Genomic DNA, 17,095 nt, shown 5'->3' on the forward strand with positions numbered 1-17,095 from the left:
TTTTTTTTTTTTTTGCGATACGCAGGCCTCTCACCGCTGTGGCCTCTCCCATTGTGGAGCACAGGCTCCGGATGCGCAGGCTCAGCGGCCATGGCCCACGGGCCCAGCCGCTCCGCAGCACGTGGGATCCTCCCGGACCGGGGCACGAACCCGCGTCCCCTGCATCGGCAGGCAGACTCTCAACCACTGCGCCACCAGGGAAGCCCCTGTGGCACTTTTAAACCACTGATTTGAGGACAAAATTAATGAAATGACACATATTTTCAAGGTATTCAAGACTCAGTAGTAATAATGGACTTTGCAACACCAAAGAGCAAACCATTAGCAGGGTATGCTACAAAACCCCTGTGTGCTGAAGGAATGTGAAAACTTACCATCAGCTGCTTGGTATCCTTGAGAGATGTCAAAACAAGACAATATTGTTCTAATGAATCAGCTGGCCAAACTTTTGACTAAAGTGAAAAATCAGGTGGTGATACTCAATCGTCAGTTACTTTTCAGTCTAAAGCAGAAAGATGTGCATTTTTTGCTTAAGAAAATCACGCTGCATTACAGAGATTCTGTTTGAGCACTGCTATCAGGCAGAACAGAGAACACACAGGGACATGCTGAATGAGTATCCCCACACAGCGACGTCACGCTGCTGAGATCTCTGAATGGGCGGTGTCTGGCTTGGGTTTGATTTTTCGGATGCAAAAATTCACTCAAAATGAGTTAAAAAAAAAAAAAAGGTGGGGGACAGGCAGAAAGGAGTCACACTAGGGGGGTGGAATAGTTGATAAACCAGCCAGATGGTCTACCAATATATACTGTGTTAGTCTTTTCTAGTTGTAGACTTGGGTTTTTAAAAAAACATTTTATTTTGAAATAATTTTAAACATATGGAAAAGATGCAAGTACAGCAACTACCTATCTGTGTTTACTATTTATACGCACACATAGTTTTATTTTTTTCTGAACCATTTGAGAGTAAGTTGCAGGCGTTGTGCCCTTTTCCACCTTAATATTTCAGTTGTGTATTTCCTAAGAATAAAAATATTCTCTTACAAAACCATAGTATGGTTATCAAATTCATGAAATTTAATATTGATTTTAATCTATAGACAATATTTCAATATTGTCAGCTATTCTAATAATTTCCTGTATGGCTTTTCACCCCTCCAGTACGGGATCTGGTCCAGGGTAACATACTATGTTTAGCTGTTACAGAATTCTTGTCTTTTCACACCTCAGATTCTCTTTTATGGACCAAGATAGGGGATACAAAGATGGACAGACAAGTAGGCTTTTACATTACTTACTCCCTCAGAGGCTTTCACACATGGAATTTCACACGCAAAGGGCACTCCAAATATAATTACTGATTTCTATTTCTTGAGAAAAAAATTCAAACCAGAAGGAGGGAGAACATGGTAATATAGTTTTACTATAAATGAACAGGGAAAAATTCTGAAAGAAATAAAAGTAGCAGGGCAAAAGCCCTCAAGACTAGGAGGGAAGAAGTCCACTTATGAATTCCACCATGAAGTGATCTTTCCCATCTTTGGTGAGAGGGTCCTATAGAAGTCTAGTGAGTGTTACGTTCCACCAAATGCTTACTGAGCACTTGCTCGGTGCTCCGTGTGTCCTTCCAAGGAAAATGCACAATTGCAAAAAGGAATGAATCATTAATGGCAGAACTTTAGGTATGTGGACAGGGATGGGGAGAAGGCTGCTCGTACAGCACTCGCAGCACCGATCTGAATGTTTTCCCACTGAGAGGCCAAGCTGATCCCGGCTAAATGTGCCCTGGAGTAGTATCACTGGGAGATTATTAAGACACCAGCTCCTTCCATACATGTAGAGAAAAGTGCCCAGACCATTACAACGGAGGACTCAGGTATGCAGATGTTCGCACATTCTAAGAGAAGCTTCCAGGGACCACAACGCTACCCATGGGAATGAGGGGCCCGAATCAGTTACCAACACTGTATGGCTATTTCCCCTCCCATTCTGCTGTCCATTAAGGTAAACGTCTTTGCTCAGCCTGTGACTACCTGTCTCAAAATGGTGTTCTTACTTCTCTTTGGGATGGCTGACCCAGAGATCTTTCCTGACACCTAGCCCCAAGTGCATGGAATCCAAGTCCACCAGAGTGGTCACCCTCCCAGATGGCCATTTGCCCAGAGGTGTGACCTTGCTTCTACTCCACTTAGCCCCATCCCTTTCACCCAGCAGCCCGTTTTCCACCTGCAGCCTGGAGTTCCCTTTTGCTTCCACAGCATTTGCCATTGCATACAGATAACTAGGGCCCAGGGCCCTAACAGCTCATATTATGAACTGAGTGGCTATGAGCTCAGAACTACCCACCTAGGCTGCTCCTCTTTCCACTCCCCTCCTGCCCCCTGGGTTAACGTCACCACCCAATGAGGAGCCAAGGCACAAAGAGGAGCAACTTGACTGACACTCATCTGTTTCTTTTATGTGTAGAAATGCACAGAGGAGCAAAATGATGGATCTAGCTCTCTGGATTATGTAACCACACAGAAAATCCAGACTTGGCCTTATTTAAAAAGGATGTCAATGTAACTAACAAAAGGCACTGTTTACTACATTTCTACCTCTGAAAGCAATTTTTCTCTATGATGTCCTAGAGCAGGGGTCAGCAAACTGTGGTTAGCACATCAAATCTGGGAAGCCACCTGTTTTTATAAATAAAGCTTTATTGGAACACAGTCACGTACACTTGTCTTCCTATTGTTTATGGCTACTTTCCCACTAAAATGGCAGAGTTGAGACAGAGACTGAATGGCCAACAAAGCCTAAAGTATTCACTCTCTGGCCCTTTATAGAAAGTGTGCCAACCCCTGTCCAAGAGCAATCAGGCATCGAAGAAAGATAAGAATGAGGTACCTGTTGACTGGCAAGTGTTTTCCTGTGACATGGCAGTCATCACGGTTTCTGTGGCTGCATCTCGGATTACTTGCTCCTCACTCTGCAGGAGGGTGAGGACACGTTTCCAGAGAGCAAGCGTATCTTGCAGTCCTAAGAAGGCCCAAAAGAAATCAAATTACCTAGGATGCAACTTACAAGCAGGTACAAATACTGCTTCAAATCCAGTATTGAATGAGCAACAGTTACTTCTTTTTTTGTGGGTACTGCAAGGAAGGGAGACTTGAGAGTCAGATAAATGCCAGAAGAGAGAGGACCCTAAGGGGACAGGTCTGAAAATGTCCTTTTGAATAGGAAACACTTCTGGAGGCGACCAGCCCCAGGCAAGGCCCCCTAGAAGGTACGGCCTTGGCTGACTAAGGCCCAGCTGTCAACGGGCCTTAGTCAATGACTCATGCTTCTCAGAATGAAACTTTATGCATCAAGCGTGCTTTGGGGAAACTAGCCCAGTGTTAATTTGAGTGACTGTTTCAGCTTATAAATTCTGAAAGCAAAGTTTCAATCAAGATTATGCTTTGGGGGGCAAGAATTGAAAAAAGCAAAGAACCGTGATAAAGGCACCAGCCTGTGCCACGTCTACGCAGGGCCCACGACCTGACTGCCATTGCCCCTGGGCAGGGACCCTATCAAGTCCCTGTGCATTGTGCTGCTGGGGACCAGAGACCAGGAACAGACAGTGTCTGCCCCTGAGCAACCGAAAGGGACATCAAGTGGAGAACACAAGGTAAGGAGAAGGCAGGGCTGGAAACACGTGGCTGTGACTCACCACAGGGAAAGGTCCCAGGAGACTGGTGTAATGGGAGGTGGACTGTGTGAGGGGAGAGGGGGCAGGGCCTCAAAGGAGGGACACATACTGTCCAGGTGGGGTGGGTTGCCACGGAAGACCACCACTCATCATCCCTTGATGTTCAGTGGGGAACCAACCCTGCCCTGAGAGCTCTCCTTAGCTCACCCTCTCCCTCATCTGTCCACAGAGAGCCCAATATCAGAGCCACCAATGCTCTAGTCATACTGAGAGCAGCAATGGCTCCCTCTGGGGTTTGTGCTCTCCTGTCTGTTATAAATCTGGCTTTAAATTTTACTCAGTCTTTCAGAATCTATCCATTCTAATTGTTCTCTAGGGTTTCAAATTTCCCTTTCTTAACATTTTCGTATACCGCTAAGGTCCTCATCAATCTTCCCTCTTTAGTCCATTTCAATTTTTCTTTCTCCTTAAATGACTTCGGTCTGCCCTTGACTTGTCCCCATGCACTTTATGTCCTTTGCCTCTCAGTTCTGTGCCTGTTTTTCATGTTCTTGCAGGCCGCCAGCCACTGCCGACCTCCTTCCTCATTGTCTGTGATGCCCTAAGCAGCTCTAGCAATTCATGATGAACCAATGGCTTTTGCCCAGGACTCAGTTTCACTCAGAAATTCTACATTATTCCACACACATTTTCCTGCTATGAACCGGGGTCAGGGCAGCCAAAGCCACCCAGAAAGTGATACTGCCTTCCCTGAGAAGTGTCACCAAAGTTTATAAACCTTTGCTCTTATTCCTCTGGGTCCCATGATTAAAGCAAAATGGTAGCAGGTCCCCTTTCAGTCTCCCTTTGGGTATAGAAAAGATGCCTAAAAGTCACTTAGAACAGGGGTCCCCACCCCCGGGTCTGGGGCCTGTTAGGAATCGGGCTGCACAGCAGGAAGGGAGCAAGTGAAGCTGCATCAGCCGCTCCCCATCCCCGCCTCACCGCTCGCATGACCGCCTGAACCCTCTCCCCACCCCATCCCCGTCCGTGGAAAAACTGTCTTCTGCGGAACCAGTCCCTGGTGCCAAAAAGGCTGGGGACCGCTGACTTAGAAGAAAGATGTATGAAGATACCAAAGACAACTTTTTCTCTGAGAGATCCAGAGACATGAGACACTTGATTGGTCTGAACTCCGACAACACTTAGAATTTGAATCCCACCATCTGAAAAAGCAGTTCTTTTCTTTATTCTGTAAATCTTTTCTCCACAACTACACTGAAAGCTCCCCGGATGCAGGGACCATGATTTATTCTCCAGGGCTGGGCATGGAAGAGGAGAACAAAACCAGAATTCCCATAATGGATGGAAGAGAATCTCAGCATGGTTAATATGGGGGTAAGATGGCAGGAGAGGGCAGGGCCAGGACTCAGACATGGCTTTGGGTCCTGAGTTTTCCTTTCAGTAAACCCTATGCTTAAAACAAAACACTACAATTAAAAAAAATTTTTTTAAGTTAAAACAAAAACCCCTATGGTTTTTCAATTCCTTTGGGTTTCCTAAAGCTCGGTTTTTTTCAACCACCCTTGATATGATGCTCTTTCCTAATTATTACTCTTGAAGGACAGGGGGTGGCAGTGAGGAAAGAGACATGAAGGTAGAGAATATGGTTGGAGCTGTACATCTATTTGATTTCCAAATATCTCTACCTTTACTTCCCAAAGATGCCTTAAACTTTTTTTATTTTATTTTTTGGCCACGCTGCGTGGCATGCAGGATCTTCCCCAACCAGGGATTGAACCTGTGCCCCCTGCAGTGCAAGCTCAGAGTCTTAACCACTGGACCACCAGGGAAGTCCAAAGATGCCTTAAACTTAAAACTACTTTCAGTGAAAGGAACCAGCAGTCTTCCTAGTCACTTAAGCCAGAAGCCTGGAAGTCATCCTTGAATGTTCCCTTTATATTAACCTCAACACCAAGTCCTGTTGATTCCACTTCCTAAATGCCTTAGAGCCTGGCCTTTCTTCTTCCTCAAGGCCACACTTCACTCTGTCCCATTTATTTCTCACCAAGGTCACTGCAATAGGCTTCCTGGAAGAGGTGATGGTTAGGCTGAGTCTTGAAAGACCAACAGGAGTCAGTCGAGCAGCAGTTTGTTTAGAGAACTGTTCTCCGCTGATGATGCATGGGGAGTGGTGGCCAGTGAGAAGGGAGAAGCAGGCAGGGCACAGAAGAGGAAGGGCCTTCTGAGCCAGGCTAAAGAGCATTTAGGTTTTATCCTGAAGGCAATGGGCACCCACTCAAAGGCTTTAAGCAGTGGAGGAAAATGCTCAGATCTGTATTTCAGAAAGACCACAGAGGCTTTTGGAAGCATAAGGAGAATGGCTTGGGGGACAAGACAGAAAGAAAAGAGGCCAATTAAGAGGCTGTTGGTGGGGCTTCCCTGGTTGGCGCAGTGGTTAAGAATCTGCCTGCCAATGCAAGGGACATGGGTTCGAGCCCTGGTCAGGGGAGATCTCACATGCCGCAGAGCAACTAAGCCCGTGTGCCACAACTACTGAGCCTGTGCTCTACAGCCCGAAAGCCACAACTACTGAGCCCACGTGCCACAACTACTGAACCCCGCGCGCCTAGAGCCCCTGCTCTGCAATAAGAGAAGCCACCCAATGAGAAGCCCGCGCACCGCGACTAGAGAAGAGCCCGCGTGCAGCAACAAAGACCCAAGGCAGCCAAAAATAAAAATAAATAAATAAATTTATATTAAAAAAAAAAGAGGCTGTTGGTGAAAAGTGATTAGAGTAAGAGAGTGAGATGGTGGGAAGATTTTTGAAAGATGTAAAAGTATGGTGTACGCTGTCATCTTTCATCCTCCCTTCTTTTTTTAACCTAGAACATCTATTCACGCTTTTAATGCATTTGGTACGATGGACACCCCCCCCCAACAGCGGCTCAGCGCACTTACCAAGAATGGGATGGGGGTTGGTGAGGAAAAATGGTGCAGTGCTGGTGAGAACTTCAGCAGCGGCCAGCCTGGACTCGGTGGGAAGATGATCTCCACAAGAAGAGAGGACCAATTGAACCCACTGCTTCAGGTGGGGGGCCACCAAGTCCCTGGTCTAAAAGTACAAAGTATACATACAGCAGTTCAGAAGATGTGACATGGGCAGACATGGAATTAGGGATGAGCTACATATGCGTTTCCCAGGCTCCCTTGCATCGGGAGTAACGTGATTAAGTTCTGACTAATGGGATGCCATTAAAAGTGGTATCTGTGCAATTTCAGGTAATATGTAAGGAAATATGCATGACCTTCACTTCTTGGGTTTCTCTGTCCTGCTAGTTGAACAAGGACAAGATGATGGGAGCTGGAGCAACTATCTGGGACCAGAAGATGGAAGCCACTTATTAAGGACAGCGGAACAACAAGGTAGAAGGGCCGGGGAGCCCAATAATGTCATGTCACTATCTGCTTTGGACTGCTTCTCTCTGGTTTAAGCCACTGTATTTTTGAGTTTCTGTTACATTTAAAGCAGCATCCTAACTAACATTACTGTTTAAACAAAGCCCTATTGTTGTTTCTTTATAGTAATAGCTTTATAGAGATACAATTCACATACCATATAATTTACCCATTTAAATACATAATTCCATGATTTTTAGTATATTCACAGATATGTGTGTACAACCATCACCACAGTCAATTTTAGAACATTTTCATCACCAAAAAGAGAAGCCCTGTATACTTTTTTATTTTATTTTTTTGGCGGTACGCGGGCCTCTCACTGTTGTGGCCTCTCCCATTGCAGAGCACAGGCACACAGGCTCCGGACACGCAGGCTCAGCAGCCATGGCTTATGGGCCCAGCCACTCCGCGGCATGTGGGATTTTCCCGGACTAGGGCACGAACCCGTGTCCCCTGCATCAGGAGGCGGACTCTCAACCACTGCGCCACCAGGGAAGCCCCAGCCCTGTATACTTTAGCTATCATCCCCATCCTGTCAGCTCCCCCTCGCCCAGCCCTAAACCATTAATCTACTTTCTGTCTTTATGGATTTGTCCGTTCTGCACATTTCATATAAACTGAATCATACAGATGGCCAACAGGCACATGAAAAGATGCTCAAAACTACTAATTATTAGAGAAATGCAAATCAAAACTACAATGAGGTATCATTTCATACCAGTAAGAATGGCCATCATTAAAAAGTCTACAAATAATAAATGCTGGAGCAGGTGTGGAGAAAAGGGAACCCTCCTACACTGTTGGTGGGAATTTAAATTAGTGCAGCCACTATGGAGAACACTTTGGAGGTCCCTTAAAAAACTAAAACTAGAACTACCATATGATCCTGCAATCCCACTCCTGGGCATATATCCGGAGAAAACTCTAATTGGAAAAGACACATGCTACACCAATGTGCACGGTGGCACTATTTACAATAGCCAAGACATGGAAGCAACCTAAGTATCCATCAACTTTATCCATGGATAAAGAAGACGTGACATATATACACAATGGACTATTACTCAGCCATAAAAAAGAATGAAATAATGCCATTTGCAGCAACATGGATGGACCTAGAGATTATCATACTAAGTGAAGTAAGTCAGACAAAGACAAATATCATATGATATCTCTTATATGTGGAATCTAAAAAAATAATATAAATGAACTTATCTACAAAGTAGAAATAGACTCACAGACATAGAAAACAAACTTACAGTAACCAAAGGGGATGGTGGATGGGCAAGGGGAGAGATAAATTAGGAGTCTGGGATTAACATATACACACTACTGTATATAAAATAGGTAAACAACAAGGACTTACTGTATAGCACAGGGAACTATATTCAGTATCTTATAGTAACCTATAATGGAAAAGAATCTGAAAAAGTATATATATATATATATAAGTATATAAAACTGAATCAAAATTAACTATACTTTAATAAAAAATGGTTAAAAAATTGAATCATACAATATGTGGTCTTTTGTCACTGGCTTCTTTCACTCAGCATGTTTTCAGGGCTCATCCATGCTGTAGGATGTATGTATCAGTACTTCATTACTTTTTATGGCTGAAAAATATTCCATTATATAGATATACCATATTTTATTTACCCATTCATCAATCAGTTGATGGACATTTGGGTTGTTTCCATCTTTTAAACTCTGGTTCTTTACTTTTTCTAGAAAGGGGATTATTGTTCCAAATAAATTTTACTTCCGCTATCAGCTAAGCCTCTTTAAATGTTCAAAATGAGATTACTGGCTCCTCTGATCATCTATGAGCATCTACGGAACTGAACTGATCAGTGTCTTAGATCATGAGGAAGCTGCTGACTTGTTAACTTTTCTCTCCCTGAAAAATTTCCAATATTCTTCAAATGTCACTTCATTCAAGTACCAAGCAGTGCCTCGGAGATGCACATGACAACTGGTTAAAAACGGCTTTAGATGAGAACGCTGTCTTTTGACAGACTTGTTAGGCTGCCCTGTGACTACTTTCTCAGAACTTGTTCCCCACCCCCCACCCACCCCCAGCCCCAGGCTGTAGTTTTTTTAAGCAAATCCTCTCCCTTCCTACAAACTCTCCTCCTATCCTCCCCAAGACACACACATAACCTTTTTTTTAGCTTTTTGCATCTCCTAGTGACCACCTGGCTCTGGCCCCTTGGCCTGCCTCCGAATGACAGACCCAGAGAAACTGTGTATCTGCTTAGTACTCACCCTCTGGTCTTCTCTCTGTCCAGCCCCAGGCTCTCTGAATTTAACAATCTCCTATGTGAAGTCTTCCTCAGCTCTGCAAACACTCCCTCCGGTCTCTGCTTTCCCTCAGCCTCCTTCCTACTAGAGTATCATTTAATATCATGATCTAATGCTCCTTTTCTCTCATTAGACTGCTCTCCAGTCTTCATCCTTGTACCCCCAGTACCTCTCTCAGGGCTGCTGGAGCATAGGAATAGGAATCCACAATGTTATGGTGCCACGATCACAGTGTGGTGATGTGAAACCAAGATCTTCAGGTAATTTTACTGTGGTATTGACTGCCTTCTGTTTATAATAATTCTCTGATGGTGGCATCTTTCTCATATGCCCCTAAGTATGCAAGTATTTGTCCTAAGGCATCGTTCCAGGAAGCTGTTTTTTATTTTTTAAATTGAAGTATGGCTGATTTACTTCAACTATACTTACAGTGGTTTCAGGTGTACAGCAAAGTGATTCAGTTATATATATATTTTTTTCAGATTATTTTCCATTATAGGTTATTACAAGATACTGAATATAGTTCCTTGTGCTATATAGTAAATCCTTGTTGCTTATCTATTTTATATGTAGTAGCTTGTATCTGTTAATCCCATACTCCTAATTTATCCCTTTCCCACCCTCCTTTTCCCCTTTGGTAGCCATAAGTTTGTTTTCTATGTCTGTGAGTCTGTTTCTGTTTTGTATATAGATTCATTTGTATTATTTTTTAGATTCTACATATAAGGGATATCATATGATATTTGTCTTTCTCTGTCTGACTTAACTTCACTTAGCATGATATTCTCTAGGTTCATCCATGTTGCTGCAAATGGCATTATTTCATTCTTTTTTTATGGCTGAGTAATATTCCATTGTATGTGTATATCCCATCTCCTTAAGCCAACTGTCTGTTGATAGGCACTTGGGTTGTTTTCATGTCTTGGCTATTGTAAATAGTGTTGCTATGAACACTGGGGTGCATGTATCTTTTCAAATCAGAGTTTTCATCTTTTCTGGATATATGCCCAGGAGTGGGATTTCTGGATCATATGGCAGCTCTATTTTCAGTTTTTTAAGGAACCTCCATACTGTTTTCCACAGTGGCTACACTAATTTACATTCTCACCAACAGCGTAGAAGGGTTCCCTTTTCTCCCCCAGGAAGCTGTTTTGATTACTTTAGGTCCACCCCACCCCCAAAGACATGTTCTAAGACAGGTGGGACACATCTGGGCCTCCACACAAAGCCAGCTGGACCACGTTTGGGGGGGATATTTAAGCCTTAGCGATACATTTTCATACATAGTTGACTAGGATGCAATCCTTGTGACAAGGAGTTTGGGCATAAATGTACGTATGTCCTGGAGGAAGGAGGTTGTGTTACCCTCATGGACTCAAATCAAATGTGCCCAGAACAAGAGAAAAGAAATGCCAAACATGGTGCTCAGAAAATTCTCCCCAAGTTATACCTAAAGTGAAAAACCAACATGAATGATATTTTTGTAGAAGCTACACACATATGCCACAGAGATTCTGCCTGTGGGACAGTTCACTTTTACTGACACCTTCCAGGGAAATCAGAGGACAGAAATCCAGACCCCAAAACAGGGGAAATTAGCCTCACCTCCTCACACGTCTGCATGTGGTGGGCAATCACCTTGGAGGCGAGTCTCAGAGCTTCACTTTGTATTTCAGACCTAGGAAAGTCAGCCAGAAATCACACAAAACATATAATCGCCCTGTAACTAATATAATATTGTAAGTCAATTATACTTCAATAAATAAATATGAAAATACATACATAAATAAATAAAATCGAACATTTTATATACATATGGTTTTTACAGGTAGTCTGTAATCCATGTGGCTGTGAATACTACTAGAAATCTCTACCTTGTGGCTATACAAATGCATCCGGAAGCAACTACCTTTTGGTAACTAATTGGGAACTCTGACATCATTCTATTGCTTGGGCTTAGAACACAGGCTGGGCTATGCTCAAGTTCATTACATAACTGACTGATGGGACCATGTGTTGTACCAAGTTTGCACAGGGAGCACTGGAGGCAAACCTTTCATTGGAAGCAATATCCATTGTCCAGATCAAGAACTCCTTTGGGGTTAGATGGACACAGCGCTCTGTGTGAGGAAGCCACTCACTGGGGTCCATGCAATGGAGAATTTTCAGTATCTGTGTGAGCCAGATCCATGGAAAACAAACAAACAAACACACACACACCCCTCAGAAAAGTCTCCAGAATCTAAATAATAATCATTTGTACCAATAAGGGACTCTATCTTTCAAAAAGCGCCCACTGACTTCTTTTTTCCCCCTTAATAGCTTTGCAAGACCAAGATAGTCTAGAGCAGTGGCATACTGGGATCAGAGGGCAGATGCCATATTCCTAGGTCAGTGCCCTTTCCTTTTGATCATGCTTTCCAGGTGACCATCTGCCCCCAAAGAGCCATGTCAGCAAAGACTGCTTACTCTCTCAATCTCTATCTTTGGTTAATCTCTGTCATCAATACCATTATCATCAAACACTTTTCTCAGCGCTCTTTTATGCATGAAGCCATGCCAAGCACCGTGCGAGAGAGTCCTTGCCCTTTGGATGCTGAATCTCCTTCCAATCCTGGAGATGCCAAACCGATCCTGCCTCCTGACCTTATCACTCCAGTGGGCTCACCAAAGACTGTGGGGAATGGAAAGGGATGGTCAGTACACCAGAGACTTCACCTTGCAGAGGCATTCTGGGTGACTTTCCTTCATAGCCAGAATCAAGAATGTCCCTCCCATATTCCATAGCAAGGGCGGCAGTCCCTTCTCTCCTAGTCCCGAGGCTGCTGCTGAGAACCTTTCCAACAGGGCTTCCAGCGTCAGCAGGCGCACTTCAGGGAAGGAAGACTCCAACAGCCGAGAGAAGGAGATGGGAACGTCCCTTGCCTGCTCTCCAGCCTGGGCCGCTACTGCCCACACTGCAGCGATGGCCAGTTTGGTGAGGCTCTGGAGGTACTGGGGCAGGCCTGGCACCGTGAAGGTATAGGGGAATCCAGTTATCAACTCTGATTCCAAGATGATCCTTCTGACTTCCTCCCAGAAGCCAAGATGCTCCAGAACTAAAAAACAAAAAAGCAAAGGAAAAGAGGCAATCACTTTATTCAAACTTCCACAAAAGGACATAGGTGAACACACAAGACTCTGCATACCCTGGGTGGGACAACCAGACGTCATTCCTGAGTAGATTTCACACTAACCATGTAATAAGTGAGTAGGCCACTAAGCTTCAGACTTCTGGCCCAGAAGCACTTTCTGTTTAGGTAATTCATGATTTTCCCCCTAGAGTGACAGAAGGCATTCCTATCAGAAGATGTGCTCCGGGCGTCCCTCCCTGATAGTCAATAAATATAAACTCAGTGACCTCCTGAATCCTCAAGCCTCATAGCTGAGCAGGATAAAAGAACATCTAGTCCACGCTTCCCTCAGGGGCTCAGATCCCCTCAACAGCACCTTTTCTCAGAGGCTCTTGGTAGAACCCTACAGTGATTTGGAGCTCACAAGACAGACTGTTCCACTGTTAACAGATCTATTTGCCACAAAGTTCTTTTTGGAGTTTCCACTCAGTGGCCCAATTCTGCATTTTGAGCCCTTTAGGCATTTGAATACAGTTATTATATCCCCTGTCTTCTCTAGGTGAAACACTCCTTCTTCCTTCAACTAGTCCCCAGATGATGGGGTCCACCCTCTCTCACTGTTCTAAGCCACCTTCCTTTGGATGTGCCTCACCCCTCTTCAGGCATGGCGCCACACAAGGGCACACGACTCTCCCTCGTGGTCTGAGCAGCAGGACTGTTGCTTGCCCTGTTCTCACATGAGGTTCCTGGAGTTGTATCACACCGTTGACTCATGTGGAGCATAAAGTCAACTGAACCACAGGCTTTTTTTTTTTTTTCACATGGTCCACTGACAGTGGTGAGTCATCCATCTCCCACCTTGTACTCAGGACTTAGATCAAGACTTGTTTTCTTTGTTTGTTTGAAACCGAAGCAGATCCCTGTTAAATTTTATGGTCTGCCTTTTAGATTGCCGAGATCTTTTTGTATTCTCAGTTCTGATCACAAATATTTATTGCCTGCTTACTATGTGATGGGTGCTAAGTGAAATAAGAATAATGCCTTCAGGGAGTTTCTATTCTAATTTGAGAAAAAGAAATGAATGACTAGGTGATTCTAATATAGTGGTGGAAGTGATCACCTGAGTCTTAAAGAGGCAGAGAGAGGTGAATGCGTTGGAACCACCAAGCAAAGGTTCAAAGCAAAGGTTCAAAGGTTCAAAGGCATAAAACAGAATGGACCACGTGAGGAACTATAGGCAGCCTGACCTCAGCACAGAATTCGAGGTGGGGAACAACGGGAGAGGAGGCTAGAGCAGCAGCATGTCCAGGACATGGGGAACCTCCTCGGCCACGTGAAGGAGCTTGGACATTTTTCTGCAGGCAAGGGGATGCCATCGAGGGGTTATTTTAAGCAACAAGGTCAGGTGAACATGTCCACTGAAGTGTTCTTATTGCTGAGAGGCCAATATTAGAGGCAGGGAGCCCAGCTGAACGACTACTGCAGTAGTGGAAGAGAGAAATGATGAGGGTGTAAAGTAAGGAACAGACAGGAAGAAGGTGCGTTTGAGAAGCATCGAAGGAATAAAACTGGCAGCAGTGGGGGACTGGCGGGGGAAGGAGTCTTGGGTGCCTCCCAGAACCCAGATTCTTCATACAGCACATTCATCATCCAATAGAAGCTGGGTAAACCTCAATGTGACAGGCAGGCTGTAAGTTATCACTAAAGATGTGGACTGGACCAGCGTGGAGGACAGAGGGCTTTGGTGAGTATTATAGTTGGCTCCCTGCCTGCCCCACCCCCCACCCCACTCCAAGCTCTCATCAATTCATTAACCAGCTCTCTTAGGGTCTAGGTATTCCCCAGTTATGAATCCTCCTAACTCTACCATTCTGCTCACATGTTATCTACAAGAACATCAGGAGAGACTTCATCAAATGCCTTGCTGAAATTTAGATATCTCATAACTCAGTGAACACTACTGACTCCTAGAAAACGATCACAAACAGAATAAAAATGTAAAAGATTAAAGTAACAGTTGGAAAAAACTCACTTGGAATTGAAGTATTACATAGGCTTGCAATAATCCAGGAATTATTGCAATAATAAATAATAAAAATATAGACTATTCCTGTTACACATCAAACTGTTTCAAAAAGAAGTTTCTCCAGGGGCTTCCCTGGTGGCGCAGTGGTTGAGAACTCGCCTGCCAATGCAGGGGACATGGCTTCGAGCCCTGGTCCGGGAAGATCCCACATGCTGCGGGAGCAACTAAGCCTGCAAGTCACAAGTACGGAAGCCTGTGCGCCTAGAGCCCGTGCTCCACAACAAAGAGAAGCCACCGCAGTGAGAAGCCCGTGCACCGCAACAAAGACCCAATGCAGCCAAAAATAAATAATAAATTAATTAATTTAAAAAAAAAAAGTTTCTGCAAAGAGGCAGAAGAGGGGCTTGGGCTCCTATATGATGGTGCCCCTAGAGGCCACCCCCCCCCCCATAGATATCTCATAACTCAGTGAACACTACTGACTCCTAGAAAACGATCACAAACAGAATAAAAATGTAAAAGATTAAAGTAACAGTTGGAAAAAACTCACTTGGAATTGAAGTATTACATAGGCTTGCAATAATCCAGGAATTATTGCAATAATAAATAATAAAAATATAGACTATTCCTGTTACACATCAAACTGTTTCAAAAAGAAGTTTCTCCAGGGGCTTCCCTGGTGGCGCAGTGGTTGAGAACTCGCCTGCCAATGCAGGGGACATGGCTTCGAGCCCTGGTCCGGGAAGATCCCACATGCTGCGGGAGCAACTAAGCCTGCAAGTCACAAGTACGGAAGCCTGTGCGCCTAGAGCCCGTGCTCCACAACAAAGAGAAGCCACCGCAGTGAGAAGCCCGTGCACCGCAACAAAGACCCAATGCAGCCAAAAATAAATAATAAATTAATTAATTTAAAAAAAAAAAGTTTCTGCAAAGAGGCAGAAGAGGGGCTTGGGCTCCTATATGATGGTGCCCCTAGAGGCCACCCCCCCCCCCACCTGCTAGCTGTGCTTGCAGACACACCGCTGCTCTTAACCCAGACTCTGCTGAGGTCTAAGTTCCAGCAGGAGGGCAGCCTTCTTTGCAAAGCAGCAGGGAAAACCCCAGGTGTCAGGATCCTCAACTTTTGTGTCATCATCTCTATTTTCAATGCCTAAAAACTTAATCCCAGTATAATTTAGAAATGAGAAGACCACACTCCAGTGATCTCCAGGTGTCACTTTCCTAGCCTTCCCACCCACTGCTACCTGAGGACAACACTGTATCAAAAAGGGTTTTCACTTGTTAGGCTAGGAGTCAGAAACATGGCTCAGAGACATGCTCTTTAAAACATAATTAAAAACAGGAAGAACTGTCTTGGTCATTCTGGATAATTTTCAGATGAACCTGCTATAGGTATTCCAGGCGGAGTGTATAGTCCGCTGGACTCAAGAGCTAGGCACCCAGACACACTTGCTTCCTTTAAGACCTTGAGGAAGGATGACATGATCAAGAAGCCCAGGACTGAAGGCACAACCCCAAAGATAGGGTACATGGGGCACCTGCTCAGGAAGGGCTTCTTTGGGACTTCTTGGCCTCCACTGCCTGTGGACTTCAGTATAATCCCATAAGCATGCATTAAGTATATAGTAGGTACTTCGGAGATACAGAGATTCAGAGCTGAGAAAGAAAAATTACCTGCTGTCAAAGAGATTTAAAACTGACGGGAGGATAAAGACAACCACTAAAATTGCAAAATGCTTAGTACCATAAAATCATGAGTGAGAAGAGCTGACAACTATTGAGTATTAACATGCCAGGCACTATAGAATATTATATATCCATTATTTAATGCTATGAATAATAATTACTTTTAGAATTGACACTCGTTGAGTATTAGTCTAAGCACTTCAACAAGTACTAAATCATTTAATGAAGTAGGCGCTGTTATGATTCCCTGGTATTTTACAGATGAGGAAAGAGGTTAAGTTACTTGCCCAAGGTCACACAGGGAATTGTAGGTAAAGGGAATACGAAAGCCATAAGAATGACCAAAATGAAAGCAATGTGCACTTATTTTCTATCGTAAGTAAAAAAAAAAAAGGGGGGGGGCTTTCAGAAGGGAACAAAATTTAAGATGGGCAGGGACTTCCCTGGTGGCACAGTGGTTAAGAATCCGCCTGCCAATGCAGGAGACACGGGTTCGAGCCCTGGTCCGGGAAGATCCCACATGCCGCGGAGCAACTAAGCCCGTGTGCCACAACTACTGAGCCTGTGAGCCACAACTACTGAGCCCGTGTGCCTAGAGCCCATGCTCCGCAACAAGAGAAGCCATCGCAACGAGAAGCCTTCGCACCTCAACGAAGAGTAGTTCCCGCTCGCTGCAACTAGAGAAAGCCCGCGCGCACAGCAACTAAGACGCGCGCAGCCATAAATAAATGAATGAATGAATAAACAAATTATTTATTTATTTATTCATTCATTTATTTATTTAAGATGGGCACTGAGGCTGCCCAGAGGTGCCTGCCTGGGAGAGGAAAGGTCAGGGCAGGTGCTCAG

General features: G+C 44.4%; 1 protein-coding gene across 4 annotated transcripts in view; it reads right to left on the reverse strand.

Annotated features, from left to right (window-relative positions):
- Positions 1-17,095, reverse strand: part of THADA (THADA armadillo repeat containing) — a 307,233-nt gene that overhangs the window by 44,505 nt on the left and 245,633 nt on the right. For all 4 annotated transcript variants that reach the window (XM_024753496.1, XM_024753497.1, XM_024753498.1 and 1 more), the window contains 5 exons: positions 12,140-12,519; positions 11,475-11,593; positions 11,027-11,099; positions 6,617-6,770; positions 2,893-3,024 (listed from right to left, as the gene is read on the reverse strand). In XM_024753496.1, coding sequence (XP_024609264.1) covers positions 2,893-3,024; positions 6,617-6,770; positions 11,027-11,099; positions 11,475-11,593; positions 12,140-12,519 — 858 coding nt within the window. The remainder of the gene's footprint in view (positions 1-2,892; positions 3,025-6,616; positions 6,771-11,026; positions 11,100-11,474; positions 11,594-12,139; positions 12,520-17,095) is intronic.

This window comes from Neophocaena asiaeorientalis, unplaced genomic scaffold, assembly GCF_003031525.2.
Source record: "Neophocaena asiaeorientalis asiaeorientalis breed wild unplaced genomic scaffold, Neophocaena_asiaeorientalis_V1.1 scaffold171, whole genome shotgun sequence".
Classification (NCBI taxonomy): domain Eukaryota; kingdom Metazoa; phylum Chordata; class Mammalia; order Artiodactyla; family Phocoenidae; genus Neophocaena; species Neophocaena asiaeorientalis.